General features: G+C 42.3%; 1 protein-coding gene across 1 annotated transcript in view; it reads left to right on the top strand.

Annotated features, from left to right (window-relative positions):
- The window catches only part of LOC147706596 (cell adhesion molecule CEACAM5-like), a 243,221-nt gene that overhangs the window by 37,854 nt on the left and 181,483 nt on the right, over positions 1 to 23,884 (top strand). The window contains exon 2 of the mRNA XM_086933087.1: positions 13,162 to 13,521. Within this exon, the coding sequence (XP_086789213.1) occupies positions 13,162 to 13,521 (360 nt within the window). The remainder of the gene's footprint in view (positions 1 to 13,161; positions 13,522 to 23,884) is intronic.

The raw sequence follows: 23,884 nt of genomic DNA, 5'->3' as shown, positions 1-23,884 counted from the left end.
CAATCCGGTTAAAAGTATTTGCTGATGCCCTGGCCATCAAACTATTGTTGATTCAGTAGGGTACTATGAACAATGGTACCAAACACATCCGAGAGGTCATACAACAGTAGTGCTGCTTCCCATGGTCTGCGATCATACAAAAGTACTCCCTTGTATATATAGAGGAGGGATCTAAACCGATGCTGCAAGTCCTCTAGTAGACCATTGGCTTCCATGTGTGATGAAACTTGCTTTATTACCACATTGCCCATATTTTTTATAAAACAAGGGATAACTTATATTGTCCTGTAGCGCTCTACTGGGCTCAATTATGGTTTATTTAGTAGTGGTGACAGTCGTGTCTGCTTCAAGTATTCTGGAACTCTAACCTCCATGAGGAGCAGTTCATAATTCTTATTTTAACAGGAACAGGCTCCTTTAACAAACCATGGCAGGGTGCTGGGTGGAAATCATGGTCTCTGAGATGCCTTCACTTTCCACAAATGTGATGTGATAAATCAAAGGGTCGGGCCACAGGAGATGGGAAAGTTGCTGCAGCACAAATAGATTCGTAATCAAAAAGGGACCTATGCCAAGGTCCAACATTAGAGACATTAACATGACTCCAGTGACCGGACATTACCCTTGTGGTACATGCGGGGTCTGCAAGTTTATCACCTGTACAAAAACCATCCAACTAAATGATGATCTGCTCTGGACCCAAAGGAGTCACACGAACTGTAACTCCTCACATGTGATTTACATGATCACATGTCCCTGCCGAAAACAATACATTGGCATGACCTGCCGTAAAGTCAAACTCCGTATAGGAGAACACCGAAGCAATGTGAGGCTGAAAAAGAACACGACCAAACTATGTGCCCATTTTGTAGAAGCCGGTCACACGTGTGATGACCTGAAATGGACAGTTTTGGAAATGCTCGACTTCAAAGATCACAATGCTGAACAAGTCTTGTTTAACAAGGAACAGAGATGGGTTGACCGCTTGAGAACTGATGTAATAGGTATGAATGACCATATCCCCTGGCATCAGTTCAGCTAATTACACCTAGATACCCTACCAGTGAGTCCACCATCTTGGTATGTCAATTACATGTCCGATTAGTAGTCCTTTTTTAGTGTCTACAACCAGCATATAAGTGCCGTGAGCTCTGACCTACCATGAACCAGGGGCAGAGTCAGCACTAGGCACGAAATCCGGGCCGCATGGGTAAGAATGGCGTTTCCTGATTTTCCACACAGCTACCAAGGTAAGAACGCCTCTACTAATAACCTGAGACCCGCTGTTGTCTCCCCCAGAGTGAAACTCCTGGCGCGACTCCGAGTCCCTGTTGATGCCAAAAAACTCAATCATAAAGGTAAACTTAACTGAATGATTGGGTATCCTTCGGATACATGTATGACGAACACTGACTGCTGGATGTATGCTAGGGTCTTTAATAGCAGAGACATGAATATGATGCACTAATCCATGCTCTACTCCCACCCTGCCATCGTGTAAAGACTCCTGCATGATACCCGTCTCTAAGACATTGATATACTAGACGGCGATTTGGCTGTTCCCACTCCCCGAAGTTCACTTGTACCTGTAACTTTCTCCACTTTTTTAACCTTTTCTGAGATTATTTCTACAACCAGAATAATCTGTTAATAGCATTAGTGATGCTTTGTACATAATGTGTGCCCGATAGTGCCGCACCTCACACACTACCCAACTCACTATTTGTTGGTGTTCTTTTTGTCTTTGAATACAGCTTGGAAATTCCATGCCATCAGCATCCAATACCACGCAAATAGTGTGTGTATTTCCTTGTAATTTTGTTTCTTGTCCTTGTCCTGACGAAAGCTCCCCTGACCCTGTAGGGCCCCGAGAGCTGAAACATGTCGACACCTTTTTTGAATACGATATAGTAGTTCATTAATTCGACTACTTAATATCACAACGTTTTTTAGCTTAGTGATTAGACTTTGTAAATAAAATTCACTCTTTTGATCTACTCACTATTTTTAACAGTTTTTTCTACCCACTTTTTATTTCTGGACACTTCTGTAAATACCAGAAGTAGCCTCTGGTGAGGCAGGCACCCTGCACGTTAATCGTTAACCCAATGACTATGCCATGACTCCTGAGGGGGCGGATAAAAGATATACCGCTACGACACGATTCCAGGAAGTCTATGAGGGTTCTCGATAAAAAACTATTTGGTTTTTTGCAGATACCAGTGTCCATTCTCCTTTTGATTACTAGCAGCACAAATAGAGTCAGAGCTCAAAAAGGCAGGCATTCCTCGTCACAGCCCCTGCCCAGAATAATTCTCTCTCCGATGGTAGGCATTATAACAACAAAAAAACTTCTGCACAGTCTGCGTCAGTATTTCATAGGAGGCATTTGAAGATTCAAACCCCTCATTGCCTCCCTTAAGATCTAATCTAATTACAGAGTGACCACTGCTAATTTAGGTGACTGATGCCGGTGTTTTAATAATACAGGAGGAGGACTTGTAATTTTATTGGACACACACATGGCCACTAGTCTGAGTCCAGCACTCGGCACCGCCGGCGCCGCCCAACTGTGTGTAGGGGTCCAATCCCTCTATGATAAATGCAGCGACCCAAGCCCAGGACCTGCTGATTGCTAATGCTAATGCATGCTTCCTATCTTAAGTTAAAGCGAACCCATACGGCCAGCGAGCTACAGGCTACTACTAGGCCAGGCAGGCAGGCAGGCAGGCAACAAAGCAAGCACTGGCATTCAGACAGTGAAACAGAAGTAATGAATCAAGTAGATTCTAATAACCATTGTATTCATATATATATATGTATATATTACCTACTGGCGGTCGCCAGTAGGTATATATAGTTAGGATTTTTTCTCTATGGGACTTTTGAAAATTCTATGTCTAATAACTTTGGCGTTTGTGGACGGAATCGGCTGAAATTTTCAGGAAAATGGCACATTTTGTTTCTGAGCAGCCCTTGAAAATTTGGGAGGGTTTCGTCAAGGGGGGGCCGAGAAAAAAGGGGGGTCCCAAAACGCGTTTTTAACATTGAGTTTTCCATAGGGCGGTTGGCCTCACTTTTAGCTCGAACGGCTGAATGGATTTGCACGAAACTTGGCAAAATTGTAGGGACTGTTAGCCCGATGTGCCTTTGCTAGGTCTCAATATATGTGCTCCAGTGGATTTTGAGAAATTAACGTTCAAAACAAGATATATATCTGTAACAGCGCTCCGGGCTGCGCTCCGGTCCGCTTACTTTTCGCGAAACGGAACTTTGCGATGCGAAGCTGATTGGCTTTCCGGTGTCTGTCAACATTCTAAACAGTCCGGAGCGGCCACCATCTTATCTCTCGGTAGGATCGAGAGAGAAGAAGAGGTGAAAAACGAAGGGGAAATTTAATGAAAGGGGGCAAGGTAGACCCCTCTTGACCCCCTAGGAATGATGTTGGGGTTAATAAAGGGTCCCGTGGGGAAAATAAAAAAAAATAGATTTTTCACGGTAGAAGCGCTTCCCGGGCCGCGAACTGGGCCGCAAACTGGTAGCGAAACGGGAATTTGCCATTTTGTGTTTCGTTTTAATTAAATTACTAGGTATAAGGGGGTGCGGGAGACGTATCCTGATCCCTTATGTTTTCTGAGGGTGGCTGAGGAGGCTCATATATGTTGATACATGTCTTCCAGCGGCTGTGCGTGAGCGTTTTTTTTTTTTTTGCTGCGTGACGTCTGTTAACGTTTGATTCGATGGAAATCAGGAAGTGTTGACCGCCAATTTGTCACTGCGATAAAATATTTTGTTATAAATGAATCCTTCTTGATAAACATTGTCTGTGCCATCTTGCCTTTTTTCCAATGCCACAATTTTGTCGTGCACGGCAGCCATTTTAGATGCCTTGACCAGACCCACTCTCTGCACGCCGTCGATTCTCAGCACGGCTCCCCACCCTCGCAAGCATCTCCCCCACGCACTGGTCACCCCCGCTCTCTCTCTCATGCATGGGCCATAAACTTCCCCCCATCTGCGCTGCTCTTCCCTGAGAATCACACCCTGTGCCCGCCCGACACCTCCCTTTCACCCTATTCACTACCGCACCCTCTGACACTCCTCTTCCTCTGTGTCCGATTGTCCAGGCCGGTCCCAGGCTATCACCTAGCCCTGCGGATGTAGTTTATGGCCCCAGCTGTAGAGAATCCAGACATGCCAACCCTCCCGATTCAGGCGTGAGACTACCGATTTCAGTGCTAGTCTCCTGCCTCCCGATTCCTGCAAGCAAAAACCTGATTCCTCGGGGGTTTCAGCTGACAGGGCTTGGTATTGTGTTACGTGCTAATTCTTCCAGGAAACGTCAGAGGGCCGATGCAGGGGCTCTAGAAGGGGTGATAAACCATTTAAGCCTCATTAACAAGCGCATGGTCTTTTAAAGATCTGTGAAGTACTCGGGGCGGCGGTGTGTGTGTGCCCTCTTTCAGGAGCGGGTGGGGGGGGGCACTGCCAGCAACTTGCCAGGCCAGGCAGTGTTCAACACTTGCATCACCCTTTCTCTGCCTGCTATTGCGCTCCATGCTTCGGAAAGGTAAGAAAAAGAACGTGCATTTGAGTTTGAAATGTCCGATCCTGTAGCAGCACACTTCCAAAGCCCACAAATGACAATATCCCGATTCAAGGCCCCATTCACCCGATTTTTTAAAAATATATAGCACTCCAACAAAGTAGGATTATAAAACTTTATTAACTTATAAATATATCGAACGCAACAAAAACTGTAAATACATTTAAACATTTTTTTGCAAAAAGAAGCAACAATGGTCAGTAGCTGTCTTTTGTGCGAATAGTCCCAAGGCAGCACAACGTGCTGAGTTCTGGACGGCACCCAGGTGATGTCACCTGGGTGCCGCACTGGTTTTTGATTTCCTACAATGCAGCTCAGAAAAACAGCGTGGGGCGTCCCGGGTGGTGCGGGGGGAGGCCTCGTCAGTAGCGGTCTGTTGTGCGAATAGTCCCAAGGCAGCAGAACGCGCTGAGATGTGGATGGCACCCAGGTGATGTCCAGTAACTTGCCGCACTGGTTTTGGTATCCTACAATGCTGCTCCGAAAAACGGCGTGGGGCGCCCCGGGGGGGGGCGTGGGGGAGGCGGCGTGAACGGGCCTCCCCAGGTGGAGGCTCGTCTGCTGTACTGGGGCGCCCCTTTACCGTTTCAGTTGCCATTCCGCCCGCTTTTGCTACACTATGCCTCATCCTCCATTCAGCTGTTTATCGCCCGCTCTTGCGGCTACAGCGTCTCGCTCACCATGTAGTTGAGTTGCGCCCACTCTTGCGGTGCAGCGATAGGCTGCAGGACAGTTGTAAGATTTACTTGCAGGACAGTTGTAAATTTTCCGGGAAAGTACATTAGCCTGGAACATTATAACATATATGTTTAAAAAAAAAATAATGTTCGAAACCAATAAAAAGCGTAATTTTTAGGTCATATGACCAAGCTTTTCATCATTAAAATAACAAAAGTAAAATGAACCAATGAAAAGTTTTATTAACAAGTCACATGACCTGTTATGCTTACGTTACGCGCTGCGCGCCGCGCCCCGGATCACTTCCGGGTGCGCTAACGCGGCGTGTCATATAACGCATTACGCGACAACGTAGGTCAAGAATATAGTCAAAATGTCTCCACCAACCAGCGTTCGGAACACAACCCCTTTCAGCAGTCTAAAAAGTTATGTTAAATGACAACAGAGGGGACAGGCAACAAGAACCATCAGTCAAAGAGGGGAGGGCAAGTTCTTCTCTACCGGGTCATGTTGGGGCGCTACCGGAACTGATCGAATTGGTAGTCTACAGTGTTTCTAGATGTTTCAGACTGAAGCTGGCGTCAGCATGAGAGCACCACCATCTCGTAGCTCCGTCGTGGCCATTCCACGAGCAATCATGGCAGCCGCTCCCCACCGGAAGCCTGCAGGAGTCGAGGGCCCCCAAGACTTTTGTAAAATCTTCACGGCTGAGGGGACGTTTTCGAGAATGGAGCCCAAGCCCTAGCAGGCAAGCGTCCGAGTTCCAAGGTGTCCCAGGGCCATTTTAGTGGACCAGGCCCAAATCCGAAGAGCCGTCCGCCATTTTAAGAGTCCTATGGCAGTCGCCTATCGTTGCATCGCAAGAGCGGGAGCAACTCAACTACATGGTGAGCGAGACGCTGTAGTCGCAAGAGCGGGCGGTAAACAGCTGATTGGCGGAAGAGGCACAGTGTAGCAAAAGCGGGCGGAATGGCAACTAAAACGGTAAAGGGGCGCCCCACTACAGCGTGTCTTCAGGTCAAACGGATTGTGGGACAAGGTCCAGAATAGAAGAGTCATCAAAAGGCAAAAAGTTCCGCCGGACCCCGGGAGCCGGCCGCCTATGTCGGGGGCGATCTCAGGCTGCACCAGTGCTATAAGACTTGGGGAGGGGGTCGGAGCCAAGCGTCTTCTCCGAGTCTGTGCCATCACACCGCCCCTCGGGGGCCTCCGTCAAGCGGTTTAGGGAGGTACCATATCACATTGTTTTCAAATGCAGTCAGGTCCACAAACGACCCTCACTTACTTTGAGAATAGTGAAGCTGCAGTAGGTGCAAATAAGCTTCAGACAGTGTTACAAGCGCTGCTCAGAACTCTGAACTATGGCACCCAATATCCAGAACTTATGCCATTTGAGAATGGCAGTGACAGCGAAGCAACTCAGGGACCAAAACCATTAACGTACTTTCACGTATGAAAATCTTACTTGGGGAGGGGGCAGGAGCCAAGCGCCCCCTCCCAGTCCGCGCCACCACACCGTATGTTGAAAATCTGAAGCCATCGTTCTACAAACTCAACCAACCTTGGATAGAAAAATCTAGAAGAATGTACAAACTGAAAACCAGTTTTGGTCTGCATAGCATCAGCAGCAACGCTTGCTATCAGAGTGCATGAGTTTCATGCTCGATCGATTGAGCTAGCCGGATCGGGCAACAAAAAGTATAAAATAGTTATGTAAATAGTTATTTAATAAAATGTTTTACCCTGTTACTTTGCTGGTGTGTTGTATATATTTTTAATATTTGCATAGGGTTTGTCGTTATTTTGGGCGGGGTGGGTGACGGAGCCGAGCTGTCTTGCAGCCCTCATGGTGTGGAGCTCAGTTCATCTCACTATTTTCGTATTTCTCATGAAGGGTTGTTCCTAATGTTTCTATTTTAGCGAGGTCAAAAAGAGATCCAATTAGTGGCCTACTGATTTTGGTCGATTACTTTTATTTTTTTACACAATTTTTCACTATCTGCAAAGACTAAACAGAGTATTGCGACTTTGTGCTTGTTTGTAAATAGAGAATGAACCAAAGAGAATCAATTGTAAAACAGTAAATGCTTGGATAACAATCAATCAAATGGAGAGACAAGCAGGCACGACGGATTACAACGGGGGTAAAATCCTGCGTTAACTACCCTTCACTATCTGCAAAGAGAGAGTACTACTAAGAGAAAAGAGGGGAGGGGGGGCAGCGTTCAAAGCACATCAGCGTGCATAAACACGAAAAAGTTTTTACCTATCACGTACTTGACATTTGACAGCTTTTGATATTTGCTATTAAAAAAACATTGAAATTCACAGAAAAAACCATAGGTTTTAGGCCATATATAGTTAGGAATTTGCATTTACAAAACCTTGAAAATTCACTGAAAAAACCATAGGTTATAGACCATATATAGTTAGGAATTAGCATTTACAAAACCTTGAAAATTCACTGAAAAAACCATAGGTTATAGACCATATATAGTTAGGAATTCGCATTTATAAAACCTTATTTTACTCACACAAAACCATTGAAATTCCATATATAGTTAGTTGCACTAACTATATATCGCGCACCCGCAATCCACTGCTGATGATGTCACATATTACATCATTCATGACATGGTCAGTGACATCACTGATGACATCACTGATGACATCTCAAATGACATCACTGATGACATCTCAAATGACATCACTGATGACATCACTGATGACATCTCATTTGACATTACTGATCACATCACTGATGATATCATTCATGTGATAATTCGATGAACCTCTTCAGACTCTAATATAACCTTAGATACAATCAGTGTAAACAGACACTCACAGACTGTCACTCATCCATGGAGTTACTCACACACCTAGTCAGTCATGCAAAGAATCAATCACACCTCCATTTCCTCAACTATACAGTTATACAAACTTTACTTATTCAAACATATACTAACACATTTTTACTCTCTTATACAATCCCTGATACAAGTTCACAATGATCCATACAGCCACTCACACATTCACTGGCTCTTATGCACAGTTATTTATATATGTCAACTCTCACATGTACTGTGTTTTACATATGTACTTACTTTGACATGTAGCACTGAGATATCCATTCACTCACCAATACACTCATGCACACAGTCAACCGCCCATACAGCTGTTTCCACATGCACTTTTGAAACCATACATCTAGTGAATCAACTGCTCACACATCTATGCACAGAGTCATACACCTCCCAGCCACCCACACACACACTCAGTCTCCCATACAAATACTTGGGCAACCAATCAATAACCCATAAAGTTACTCATATAGCTACTTATCAACACATGCAACAGTTTACAGAACAACAGACATAATGATGCACAAATTAAGACAGTTTAGTCACTAACCCATGCACTCAGTGAGACACATTTAATCACTCACTCATACAGTCAGTCATGCACCTACTAAATCCTTCATCCAGACACTTATACATCCACTCATTCTTCAATCTGTAAGACATATTTTAACTTTACAGAAACATACAGTCACTGGATGTTGTCATCAGTGATGTCATCAGTGATGTCATTTGAGATGTCATCAGTGATGTCATCAGTGATGTCACTGACCATGTCATGAATGATGTAATATGTGACATCATCAGCAGTGGATTGCGGGTGCACGATATATAGTTAGTGCAACTAACTATATATGGAATTTCAATGGTTTTGTGTGAGTAAAATAAGGTTTTGTAAATGCGAATTCCTAACTATATATGGTCTATAACCTATGGTTTTATCAGTGAATATATATATACATATATATATATATATAAAACATCCAACGGCAACCTCAATGGAGTATCCCTCGTCAAGTGGGGGTGGCGCGCTGCCGGTGAGGTGACCGGTAGTCAATATTCAGGCAAAACGGCGTTCCAAGCGCGCGCTTAGGTACCAAAAGAATCCACACCAACAAGCAGGTCTGTCAAGTAGGTAGGGTTTATTCACGCCATAAGCCCTACGTGACGCGTTTCGCACTCCGTGAGTGCGAAACGCGTCACTATATATATATATATATATTATGGAGCGGTTGGAGCCGCCGGAAGTGAGCTGCCTACTGGCTGCCTACCCTGCAGCCTGCTGCCTGCCTCCTGCCTCCAGCCAGCCCCAAGTTTCACGCCGGTGATCTTACAAGTTACAACTGGACCGGCGGACCCCAGCACGCTACCCAAAAAAATACAGTATTAGTTTTGGCACTGTTGGACCGGACTGTGACGGCATAGCATTGGCACCCCTAGTTATCTGGATTTGCTTAGCTAGTTAGTAAGTTTACAATGAAGTACTGCTACAGCTTAACTTAAAACTTTAAGTGCTTAACTTCTATCTTACAGTTATTCGTGGTGAGGCGGTCGGCAGGTGACACACTCACTGCTAGATGCACTGCACTGCTCAGTTGTACTTTGCTGCTGTATGCTTTAATTAGTACGTACGTACTACGATTGATTAGGCCGTGGTGGCCTGATGCTGCCTGCTTGCTACCGCAGACCGCAGTCTGCAGTGCCAGTGCCAGATGGGGAACATCCTTTACAACGCAACTTTTACCACGCAGTACCTTTACGACGCAACTTTTACAACGCAAACCATTACAACGCATTGCGCTGGGGGGCGCTCTAGGATAGGGACTAGGTTTAATGTACTATCCAACACCTTCCCTACTATCCACGGGGACTGGAGTTGGAATAGTAAATTAAACTATTCACTATCCAGCGGCCCAAAGCACTATGCATTGTATAGGCATGCGTTGTAAAAACCACGTTGTAAAGGCATGCGTGGTAAAAGCATGCGTTGTAACGTCATACATCCGTGCCAGACCGTTCTATAGTAGACAGTACTGCTGACTGCCAACAGAACAGACACAGTTGATCGATGCCTGCACACAGCCCAGCTCTGCCCTTCGGCTTCGTCATCGTCATAGGTCGTGGATGACTCGTGGAGACAGTGCTGCCGTGCTAACTGCGCTGTGGTTATGCTGGGGCATGGCAACTGGCAGCAGCCAAAGTGAAAAAAATCTGAGCGCGCTGCTGCGCGCACAGCCCCTACCCCCATCAGAACCTCCAGCCCGACCCCACGGCCCACCCAAATAAATCAGTGTGTGCGTTCTGTGTTCTGAACTTCCGCAGACCACCCACCCACCACTGGAAAGTGGCAAACAGAAACTGTCAACAACTCTGCGTCTGCACTGACTACTTCACTGAAATAAGAAGGGCTTCGCGGGTTCGCGGTCGCCATGATGATGATGATGACACATATTTGTATTTATATGTATTATATTAATATTCAATATATTCTCTCTTGGACTTGGCCTGGACAGGGGCAGCAGGGCTGCTACCTACGTGATTAAGAAGTGTGAGTCGCGGTGGCACTCACAACTTGCAAGTCGTGCGCAGCACTTAATGTCGTGACGGTACAGTATGACTCACACACTCGGCTGCTGACAGGATATACATGAAAACACGCTACGGGCCTGTGGCTGCCCTGTGTACAATAAAGCCAAGGTATATTTATTTTACAAAACATCAATGTGGGTGTGTTTGCAGCAGATGCGTAAAACCAGCCCTGATATTTAAGCGCCGGTGCTAAGCACCAGAAAGCACCAGCACAAATTAAGCACTGCTTAAGACAGTGCATAATTGTGTTTGTGTGCCTTTATGTCTAGCTAAAAATTAGGTGCACTCTGCTACTTCTCTACGCTTTACCACGAAATGCTAAGATTTCCATAACTGGCAGTGTGTTGTATAATCCACAATTTGAATCGGTTTTGTTCAAAAGTTTTCGTGGGGGATAGGGGGCAAGAAATACACCTTCATAACTCTTTCTAGTTTGGATGGCTCGCAGCACTCTCACATTTTCATCAGACCTACAGTTTCTGCCATACCATGTTTAAAATTCACCAGCCGCCACTGTGTATTGTTGTCCACATTGGGTCTGAAACCAGCACTCATCCACCATGGAAGGTCTACTTTGACTTTACTTATTTGTGGTTTTGGCCCTTTTTTTACTACACGATAAGTCCATGTATGTAAGATACTTTTTTATCATGAGAGGTGTGCGAATGCATAACATTTGCTATTTTCATTAAATGTAGTTGTTCACACTTAGCCATATTGCAGTACAATATGAGCAAGGAAAGCGTGCGCTATGTATGCTCTCTACTTTTCAAAGAGATTTGGCAATGGTAAAGTTGTGTGGGAAATGTGTAAATCCATGGCCAAACATTGTAGATGTACCACATTTTAAATTTCAGCATACATATTTTTCTGTTCATCTACATTGCGGTATTGACACTCCACAAATGCAGTCTCATTTTGATAGAGTGATGTGTTATGTAGGGCAGCAGCTTAGGTTGTTAGCGTGGAAAGGCATACATAAATTTTCTCTTGAGAACACTGATTGCTAGCGGTCTAGTCCCTGACGGACTTAAGGTAGGTAGAATAAAGCATTTCTGGTAAAGAACGACAAACAAGGATCTCTGTTTTAGGATGTACTCAGTTAATTGAAGTATAGAAATAATAAGCTGGTCCATTAAGATTAGATCAACTAGCATTAAATTCAATAGAAAACAGCAAAAAAAGTCAGTAGATTTTAAGTCAAAATCCAGGATAGATTCACCCTCAAAGGATGGGGAAAGTGTCTCCTCTCAGCATAGATTAATCTCACCCTTTTATAGAACTTTTAACAAAGGCTTCATACATTCACAACATTAGTATGTGTCTCACATGCTCATAGCCAATAGAAATCAAGCAAAGAGCAACAGTTGCATCTAAGTACTTTTGAAGATTCTTTCACTGTTCTAATACATGGAGTTCTAGTGTTCACCACATCTGTGCTCTGTACACAAAATGTTGCATAATATGTTATTCAGCCTGGGACAGTTACTCTGTCCTTGGGAAAGTACATGTAGCTCGAGCAAGTACTGGGAATCATTTTCTCAGCTAGTGAAATTAATGAGTCTTTATTATGACTCAGATTAAACAGTAGTTTGGGTGACGTGTTCGACAGCAATGTCACGAAAAGATGCACAAGGCCAAAGTTGTCCTAAAGTAGAGAAAGCATGAATTCTTATACTGTAATCATTGACATTTTCCAGAATTAAGCCATGTATGTTAACAAGACCATAGCAAGGATGAGATCCTGGACCACAGTGCATAGATCATATACATTGCCCAGTTCTAGAACCTAATGATCCCTTGTAATGTGTGGGTTCTCAGCTCTCTAGGGTGCAGAATCAAGGAACATCCCCTATCGTGACGGGACTAAAATGGCAATAGTGGGTAGAGGCCAGAGAGAAGCACAGTAAAAGCTTGGCTCGCCCTCTTTTTAATTGGATTTGTTTGCTTGACAACATTGATCATTGGTGCCCTCAGGGAATTTCAAATCCCCCAAGAGAGTTTTCGCAAGGGTAATATCCACATGTGCGACCATTTTCCAACAATGCCCTTCCCACAATTTCCAGGATTGATGAAAACCCATGATCCTGAGTAAAAGCCTTTGCATGAGGCCAGTGGTGTCCCTGACAGAAATACTCCAGTTTGAAGAGCAGTCTGCCACAGTCCCCAACCAGGAATCTTTCTCTTGAGAGTTTAGATTAAAAGAGGAGCAACTCCCTGTCAAAGGTTGCCTCTCCCTCTGTCTCCAGGCCTGGGCTGCGCTGATCTTGGCCCTTTCTTTGGGGGTGACAGGTTGCAAGAACATCCTTAAACCGATGTTAAGCTTTTTTGTTATGTTGTATTAATATGTTATTTAAGTTGTAGGAATCAAATGCGTGACTGGAGCTGTTTCACTCAAATGCCTATGTTCTCTTCTCCCCTCCCTTACAGCCTGGCTTGGGGTCTGGATTCTGCTGACATCAGGGCAGGGTTCCAGGGCGGAAGCGATCACTGCCCGAGTGGGAGAGACGGCCACCCTCAATGCCTCGGTCACTACGGGTGTGTTCTCCTTTAACTGGTACAGAGGAACAGCGGTGAATGATGAGACGCTGAAGATTTTCAGTTACATCCCATCAAGTGACCTTCTGACCCCAGGGGACCAGTACACCGGCCGGGAGACAGCATTAAAGAATGGATCTTTACACATCACAGGCCTGCGAACAAGTGACAGCGGTAACTACACAGCGTCCGCAACACTGGCAGCTACTGGATCAATAGTAGTCGGAACCCCCCAGCAGCTGAGGGTCTACGGTAAGTGGCAGAGCCCCGTCTGTGAAATGTTTCTACTTGCTCAGTGAGGATTCACGCACACAGTACGTTAATTTGTTGTTTCAATCTTACTAAAACCCACAATACTCTCTTGTATGTATGGTATACACCCGTTACAACGCAACTTTTACAACTACCTACTATTACAACGCAACTTTTACAACGCATACCATTACAACGCATTGCGCTGGGGGGCGCTCTAGGATAGGGAATAAGTATAATTTACTATCCAACACCTTCCCTAGTGTCCACGGGGACTGGAGTTGGAATAGTAAATTATACTTACCACTATCCAGCACCTCAAAGCGCTATGCGTTGTAATGGTATGCGTTGTAATGGTCGCGTTGTAAAAGTAGGTAGTTGTAATGGTATGCGTTGTAACATGGTACATCCGTATGTATCATTCTTTATTCGACAGTAATCACTGCCATAAAAGATAAAAAGACAGAAATATAAAAACAACAACGGTTCATTTAAAAACAACAAGTCAAATTATTTACAAAATCGTACAGGTCCTAACAGCCATCAGTCACATCTAGAATTTCTGGATGTTAATGCTGCTCTTAGAAAGTTCATCACTAGAAAAAGCATGCAAGCATTGGGCCGAAGCTGCAGGTACAATAATGCAACCCGAGCGTTGCCTAAATCTCAAGTCTTTTAAAAAAAAGTTTAAGAAACAATCTTCTAGGATGAGAAAAATATTTACACAAAATAACAAAATGTAGGGTATCCTGTGGATACCTATCGTCATAGCTACAGGGACATCTATACTGATCATGTAAAACAAAACCAGCCGGAGATGCCAATAGAAGGTTGAGCAAGTTTAATCTAAAATGAGTTACTAAAAACCTATCAGAGGGACTACTTAAAATACAGAGATATTTCTCCATACCCTGAACTTATTTTAACTCAAACATGCCCTCTTACCATAGATTTACTGAGCTCGTTCCCCTCACAGAAGGCCATGGCATTGTTATAAAAACAACTCTTTTATTATTTTCATGTCCCAGGGCTTCACCGAATCGTGTTTCAGGAAAATGTTTGCTTTTCCTAAGACCATGAGGGTATCCTTGACTTACCGTAACCCTGGGATTTTAAATGCATGGTTTAATGAGAGGCAGTCCAAAATAACTGAGCGATTGAAGGCTGTCTCCTCACTAGACCAGATCTTCACCCAACACAGCAAAGGCTTAACAGCCACCAGGTCAGTTATATACTCAAAGGTACATGCATCATTGTTGGCTTTTGCGATTTCATAATTGCGATTTTTAAGGAATCGCAATTAAGAAATCGCAAAAGCCTATGCATGAAGAAATCGCTGAAAAATTTGCGATTTCTTAAAATTCCTTAATTGCGACTCGCAAATTGCAAAACACAATTAAGGAATACCTCCCTATTCATTCCTATGGGCCTAGAGGCCCATAGGAATGAATGGGAAGACATTCTCAAATTGCGATTAGCAATTAGCGAATCGCAAATTGAGAATGTGATTTCAAGAGTGCAGGGGTGTCCAAAGGACACCCTGTTGCACCCCTGAAACCAATCTGTGCACATATGTTGTGCACACACATGCCCTTAGGGCATGTGTGTGCACAACATAAAACTTTGAAAAATGCACAAAAGTGCATTTTTCATAGTTTTTGCAAATTACCATGAGGTACAACCTCATGGTAATTTGCTCCCCTTTTTTCGCACATTTTTTAAGTTTGATGCATTGCAATTAAGGAATCTCAATTTGAGATTCCTTAAATGCAATCGCAATTTAAGAAATCTCAATTTTGCGATTTCTTAAATTGCGAAAAAGGACAAAAATGGTGATGCATCCCAAAAAATTCGCAAACAACCGCATTTTGCGATTCGCACCATTTGCGAATGCAATTTACAATGATGCATGTACCTGTCAATACCTAATCCTTCGTGCATGGAGAACGAGGGGGAACCCTGAGGGACTTTCAAGATTTGTCTCAAATATTTGTTTTGTGCAATACTCTTGAACCTGAACGTTCGAAGAATAGAAATCATTTCAACTTGCAAACTACACTGATTTCTTTTTTATTCACATCTCAGCATTGGAGAAAAGATGTACGGAGGACATGGATTTGTGTCCACATCACTTTCAGGGAGTAGCTATATCCTATTTGACTTTCGATTTAGATATCATCAACAGGTACGTAGTGTCTCTTTCCACACATAACACTCCGCAAATAGACAAATGTGGACATTGGGGCAGGTTGAACCCACATCTCTGCTTTTGTTGTGACTATTCAAATAACTGTGAAAGTCAACCAGACACTGACTCCTGGCACTATTTCACCACAATGTTGCCGGGGCGCCCCTTTGCTGGGGCAGCTGTGCGCTTTACAAAACGGATAACATAACATAACATAACAATGTGCTCGCAGTTCACATGGGTACAAGTTCACTAGGATAGACTAGCATTTCAAATGGATGGACCAGCAACTGATTTGGATGGTAGTTCACATGGATGGGTTAGCAGTTCATTTGACTGGCAGTTCAGCTGAGTATGCCAGCAGTTAACTTGAATGGTGTGTTAGACATGACATCCTTGGGGTGGTCTTCACCCAAACTTTTTGTCTTCAATCCTCCGGTTTTGCTAAACTAGTTTCGGTTGGCCTTAGCACACTGTGCACTAAACCACTGCTAACTAGATCTAAAGTGCCTTTGCTCTTTCCTTCAAACTTGGCAAAATGGCTCACACCTAAGTGCCACTTTCATTTTACTTATAAGTCCCAAGTAAATTGTACTACATGTACCCAATAATCTTAATTACATTTTACCCCTGGGTCTATGGCACTCAATTTGCCAGCCTTTTTAAACATGTCTCAGGTCTGCTACTGCAGCCTCTAGTGCATTTTGAAATTGCTATTTGGACCTAGTACACTAAACCATTTGCCAAGTCTAAACTTTCCATTTTAATACTTGTAAGTCATCCCAAATATAGCCCCTAAAGGCTCAAAGAGCAGGGTACATAATACTTAAAAAGTAGGACATGTATGCATAAGATGTACATGTCCTGGCAGTGAAAAACTCCTAAGGTCGTTTTTCATTGTTGTAAGGCTCATCTTATGTAAGTGTGGCACCCTGCACTATTCCAGACAACCCTTATGGTGATTTCACTGGCTTTAGACAACCTTAGAGGCACAAGGCAGGAGAATGCGTTTCTTTTTTGTGGGCATTGAACTCTGAGGTGAGTTGCTGTATGCTTATATTTCAGCGAGTTCATTATTCTTTATAAGTGGTCTACAGCCCTCTTTGCATCCACTGGTGCCTCTTGCCTTGGCAGGGAAAGTCACAGACGAGGTAGACTTTCTAGATGAAGTCATGTCCCAGGCCCATGTTAGACATGCCATGGAAGAGGTACAGCCATTCGGTGGTCGAATATCTTTTCAGCATCCAACAAGAGAGCTAGCATCTTTGTGGGGTCATCCTTCTGCTCCACAGCAGATGTCCTAACATTGTCAGATGTGATAGCTGCAGCCTGGTATTCCCAACCAGACCTCTAGAATCTTGCTCATCAATTTAGGGTTAACATTGAGCGAGATTGGGTGGTAGTCAAAAGGATCCCTATTGTCTTTAAGGTGGAGGGTGGAATCTTGTTAGATATTGACCCCAACAATTTGTGGTCCACTGCCTCATTAAAAGCCCTGGTAAGATGGGGTATTATAGTTGCACTCACCATTTTATAAAACTCACCAGGGAACCTGTCCTCCTTGGGGAATTTACAGGTGGGGAATCCAGATATTGAGTCTGCCACCTCCTACTCTGTAAATGCCCACTCAAGGACCGCTCAATCATCGTCATTCAAGGTTGGAAGACTCAGAAGTGCTAGGAAGTGCTCAATCTGGGCGGAGGTGACACTGAGCTCTAATAGGCCTCATTTATGAGGCCCCTTGCGTGATCGGAACGTCACATTTTATGACGTTCCCTGGCGCAGAAGCCTGCGTGATATTTATCAGGCAGCACTAAGCCACTTTTTTTGTCCTCATTCTGCCTGATAAATATCAGCCCCTTTAACGCAGTGTTCTGCATTAAAGGGGTGTGCAAAGGGTGTTGCTGGGTGTAGGAGAGTAGGGTCTGCTATCCTATGGTCACCCCAATTTTTTTCTTTTTGCTTCACTGGTTTTCGACTTACTGAGGCTGTGGGTCTGCTAATCAGATCCCCAGCCTGCTGTTCTGGCTCTAAATTCGTAATAAATGTGCTATACGTACATACCACAATTGGAAATGGACTCCTTGTCAGCCCCTGTACCATGCACTATAGGTGCTCAGGGCATAGGTGCCACCAAGGCCTACCAGGGGCTGCAGCATATCTTTTGCCACCCCTGGCTGGTTCTTAAATTGACACAACTGGCTGATCACTCAGCTGGGGGAAGTTGGTGTAATCACCCCTTGCTTAGATATAGTATACCGATATCTAAACCTATATCTGGACACATATAAACCTGTGAGTCCCTCCTATGGAAGGCCTTATCAATCCTGGAGGCAGAGTGTGTGGTTTAACGTGAGATGGTGCTCTAGCATGAGCTGAGCCTGTCTGCAGCTGTCGGGAACCATTCCCTAAGCTGTTCCGGGATAATGCCAAACCATATACTATTAAGTGCATTATAATCCTCGCGGTTATATTGTAACTTTGGTTTGGCTTTATCAAAACATGTCGTGTAAGGTGTCATACGAATTGGAATACTATCCCCTCGACAGTTCTGTCGACGGGGATAGCATTCCACCCCTCTAGAGGGAGAAGACATGTTACTTTACTGAAACTTATTTGCTTTTATTTGCTTTTATTTCCTCTACTTTGGAGAGGGAAGAGTGTAGGTCCCTCATATTAGTGGGATATTTGAATGCTAAAGTCTCATCTTACAGTATAAAGATATTTGCTAATTCTGAAAAAAATGAGGCCCTAAATATCCCCAAGGCTCAATTTCCGAACCAATGCAGAACTGACAACAGAGGAACCCAATTACTTGAAGGTTTGAGAAGTTTAGATCTCATATTTGTTAATGGGAGGCTAGAAAAGGATATTCCAGCAAATTGTACTCGTAAGGCGCCATCTGGGAGATCTGTTATAGACTATTTAATTACTTCTGCAGACTTTTTCTGTAAACTTAGAAATATGGAGGTCATGGGAAATGTTCTTAGTGATCATATGTTGATCTGCTTTGAATTTAGTTGCGCTAAGGTATATCCCTGGAACTTCAAAGGTAGTAGAGTAGGGTTCAATGTGTCTAATGGTAGAATCGACTGGAATACTCACGCTACCACTAAATTAAAAGCAGGCTCAATGGTTCTAATAAGGGACCAGCAGCAATTATTGATGGGTAAGTGCAAGCCTTTTCAATTGGATTTATTTGAAGTCTACTCCCACAATATAGGTTCCTTGGCCAAAGCTTGTAAATTACTGCAAGTTTTAACTAAACGAAGAATACATTTTAATCCATTATTAATATTAAATAGGGAAATAAATAAACTAGTTAGGGCCCAGTTCTTGAATTTTTCTCATGAACAAAGTAATTTATTACATTTACTCAAGAGGAAGAGACAAAGAAAAAAACGCTCTTTAAGACGAAAAAAAGAAGATGGAGTATGGGTGCAATTAAAAGAGACTGCATCTAAAAATTATGCCAAAAGATATTGAGAAATAATCACCGATTGCTGTGGCATAAGAGTGAATTCTTTTCCTATCCCCATTAAAGAAGAGGATTGGAAAGTTAATTTATTAGAACTGTACTCTGCTAAATCTTAATTCTACCAATTCTACCCTTGTGAAATCTAATCAGTTTCAAACTCCTGAATCTAACTATGTACATGCAATGATGTAGTCGGAGCAATCAAAAAAATTAGATCTTCTGGAGCAATGAGTCCTGATGAAATTCCCACGACAGTAATTAAAAAAGAACGACTTCTGTGGGCTACTTATCTAAATCCCCTGTTTAAACATTGCTACTCCCAGGGAAAGACTCCATCTTGGTTCGGAAGTATTCTACTCCCCTTATATAAAAAGGGTTCTAGAACACATCCTAGTAACTACCCGCAAATAGCCCTATTGGATGCTGTGGGAAAGATTTTTACCCGTAGCATCCTTGATCATCTTACGGAATGGGTGAAGGAGAAGAACGTTCTTCCTTTAGAGCAAGCAGGTTTCAGGCAAAATCGTTCCACCTTAGATAACATTTTCATGTTGAAATTAATAGAGGAGAAATATACAATTATCCATAATTCAAATGTATACATGTCATTTATAGATTTCTCAACAGCATTTGATAAGATAGATCGACCTTTATTATGGAGAAAATTGCAAATAATGGGCGTGCCCCATCCACTGTTATCTTTAATTATTGCACTACATTCACAAACTTGGTGCAAGATACTAATGGGTGGAAATCAAGGCTTATCAGAAGCTATTCCTACTGAAAATGGCCTGAAACAAGGTTGCTTGTTAGCGCTGTTGCAGTTTTCTTTATATATAGCTGATCTACTTGATTGTTTTGATTGTGCTGAGGGAGAATCACCAAAGATAAGTAACCGGTCTTTTGCATGCCTCCTTTACGCTGATGATATCGTAGTAATGGGCTTAACCCCTATTGGATTGAACAGAAAGTTGATTTCCTTGCAGAACTATACAGTCGATCACTTTCTGAAAATAAAGGTTTCAAAAAGTAAAATTTTAGTTATGTAATGTAAGAATATTAGAAAATTATGTAATTTCAATTGGCACATAGGTTCTGAAAAACTGGGGTTGGTAGACTCGTATCCTTATTTAGGGAAACTAATGGCAGGCAGCACAAAGAACAAACTCCATATTGAACACAGCGTATGTAAAGCAGTATCTCACGCCAACGATTTGCATATTTTTTATAATGCTATGGGTAGAATGCATTTTTTACATGTATTAATGTTTTTTTAAGTAAAAATTCCATCAACGCTGCTTTATGCCATTGAATCCATCCCTGTCAAAGATTGGAATTGTTTGGATAGAACTGAAGGTCAGATATTACGAAAATTGTGTAATTTTAATGCTTTATTTCCAACGGCTGCTATTAGGCTGGAATTTGGCTTAATAAGCTCCTACATTCAAGGATTAGCTAGGGTTTTACGCTCGGCATACCAGTTGAAAAATAGCGAGCAAGACTCATTGAGAGGGATCATGTGTCAAGAAATTTTCGGTAAATTGTGTTTTTTTGCACATGCACTGCTGCTACTGTATTGCCTTTTGCGTAGGATAGGATATGTTTTGTAAATTCCTTTTGCTGCTAAAGTCAAATACTTGCTGAGGTTGAATTCTGCATTTTATTTTGTATTTTAACAGTTATTGCCCCTCACACATTTTTTGTACTTCTCAGGATACATCTTGCCGCTTTATTCTGTTGACTGTTTGTGGAATGAGTGTTGCTATATTTAAATGTTCTTGTCTTAATTCATATGTATTTTATGTGGACCTTAAATGAGTTCCAAATCTTAATAAATATTTGAATTGAATTGAGTCATTCTTTTAGACTATGTGTGGCAAATAGTGCATTTTAAGGCACACACTGTCAGTAACAATATTCTCGGCATAACATGATTTTGGGACTCAGAGGGAATTTTATCGCAGTGAATGACAAATGTTCTATTTTAATACACATTTGGCCAGCGAACCTGGTGCAATGTGAAACACCAGATTCTATTTTACATCACAATCTCAGGCAAATCATACACTCCAAACACTCTGGGCCAGTTGTGTCAACCTAACTACTCTTAAAAAAATATTTTACAAGATATTTCACCATCCTTCCACCAAAGGAAGATTTTGAAAATTGGAATCAAATAATGCAGTTTAAGCACATTTATTTAGTTACTGTTCTGTTCATGCTTCATTTACCTGCACACAATACTTTTATGATACTTTATTAATATGATGTTAGTATAGTAAACAGCTTTGTAGCTGTTTGGGGGAAGTTGCCACATATCCTAGATCTATAACACAAAGTTGAATATATATTATTTAGTACTTTGTGACAATTCCCACCAAATATTTTTGAATTTGAAATGCTTGGGTACTCATTTAGCAAGAAACACAACCGATGTTTGATAAGATTTGCGCTAACTACATACATTAAGGATAGAAACGGAGCACACAAGCTTGATTATAGATGATATCCCCACAACACAGATGGATTTCAATCTGGGGTTACCAAGGGTAAGGGATGTTGTCCTAGTTTTCCATTTAACACTCATCGCACTGCACTCAGTACCCCTTGTCTAAGTGAAAGGATCAGAAAATAAACAGAGTTTTAAAAGTCTAATGTATTTTTTACATTCCCGTCCCTCTACCTAGCACTAGGCAGCAAATAAGTAGCTATTGTGGAGCTTACTATGGCTAAAGGGATCAACCTATGATGCCACTACAGCTATTGCTGCCATTTTAGTGAATAAATACCATGGTGGCTCAGGGCAGACATTCAAACCTGCAACGTACCCCTGAACACGAATTGGAACAGATTATTAAATAGCAATAACATTTGTGAAATTAATTTGCAACAGTGCTCGAAGAATGAGAATGTATTTACTGATAACAATGGTTGAAGATTTCTATTGAATTATTGTGTGAATCAAATGATGTATGAAATAAGACTTCTTGTGGTGAAATTTAGTAGCAGTATGATGAAGTAATCCCCCAAAAAACACTGGATGCACAAGTCTGTTGTCTAATAAGAATGATGGGGCTAAATTATAATAATTGCATAACATTTTGGAGTAATCATAATGTGAGAATAAAACTGGCATGCAGACAAACTAGTCTCTGCTTTGTTTTAGGCTCAATTGCTGGACCTTGCAATCCTAATCCCATCGCCATTTGAGTTTACATATTGGCTCATCTGAGCCGTAAGCAATTACAGCAGAGATAGAAAATACCTTCACAAAGTATTATCCATTGGAAGCAATGCCACTCCTACTAACATAGCCTTCTGTCCTATAAACTATTGTAGAAGACAAGACAAACATGCTGGCCTCTGTCCTCAAAGAAGTAATCTTTCCCTTCCACATTTCCTCCTGCTGTCTCCTCAGCTCAATGTAACTATTATATCGAGGAGCATGAGAGGTCTGCCTTGAGGCCCAATGTAAAAGGAGGGCAGCTCCTGCTTCTTGGCCTGCCCTAGTATCTCCTGCTCTCAAAATACTTAGTCAGATGTTCCCCTTTCAAATCATGTTTAATTACTAACAGTGGAATCTAAACAAAGCTTCACTGATGCACACAGACTAGAACTCTCAAAACTGGCATCCCAGCCCTCATTAATTTCCTTCAGGAAGCTATACACTAATGGAGCGTCCTTCTCTATCCACAAAGCAACATTTTAAAACCCACTCCCTACACAGATAAGAAAAATCCCAAACCACCTCAGATCAGATTCAGGTAAGCAATAGCGATATGCCTATTCCATTAAAGGTGAAAATCCTACTTCAAAGCAGTCCCAAATCCTAACAACCCCACAAAGTTGAGTCAATCACCTATGTACTGGTGGTAGGTATTTGCATCTCTCACTCCTCTTGACTCCATTCCAAGCTTAAGTGTATCTAACAATATTGCATGCATATATCTTTTCACAAAAACATTGAAAAATATGCTCAATAGGACTGCACAATTTTGTACTGTGAACTACATAATTCTACTTAGGCCCTGGTTACAAATGTCTTGGAGGAGAGTCTGATATCTATTGCTAATATTAAGTTAGGTTCTAAGAGGGGTTCTCAATTTATCTGGTGTGATAAATAGCATCAATTGTGATTTTTGTCTGAAAATGGAAAATAAGATACACATTTTAGTGTTTTCTGCACCAAAAACTTCATGCTCTGTTATTTACAAGACACCTATCCCCCAGCAAATTGTTCCCAGGTACAGTTTGGCAAGAAAAACCTGTTGAAATGTACCCGGGAAAAATGTTGTGGTTGTGGGGTTTGCAATGTGGATATGTGCTGTCGCAGGAGGTACCATACATTTTGAAATTAACTAGGTCAAAAATAATCAGTGGCTTTAACCATTTAAGTTCATATAACGCAAAGTACAAAGGTGGTTGCTATAAACTACTACGCTGAAAAAATATATCTCAAACGTTTTTGAAAAACATAATTGATGGTGCTTTTAAAGCTGTACCTAATTCTAAATGACTAACCACTACTCCACAGCACACAGCATAATTAAGATATCTGCAAGTGCTGTGATTAAAAAGAAAATGCAACATAACTGATGCCCTTTTGTACTTTACAGACATTTATTTATAGGGGTTCTAGTATACAACATATTGTATACTTAGCAATGCTTGAAAACTGTTTATGTTAAATATATAAA

Source organism: Lissotriton vulgaris, chromosome 7 (genome assembly GCF_964263255.1).
Source record: "Lissotriton vulgaris chromosome 7, aLisVul1.2, whole genome shotgun sequence".
Taxonomy (NCBI): domain Eukaryota; kingdom Metazoa; phylum Chordata; class Amphibia; order Caudata; family Salamandridae; genus Lissotriton; species Lissotriton vulgaris.
Note: the sequence above shows the minus strand (reverse complement) of the source record. Positions and strands in the feature narration are given on the sequence as shown.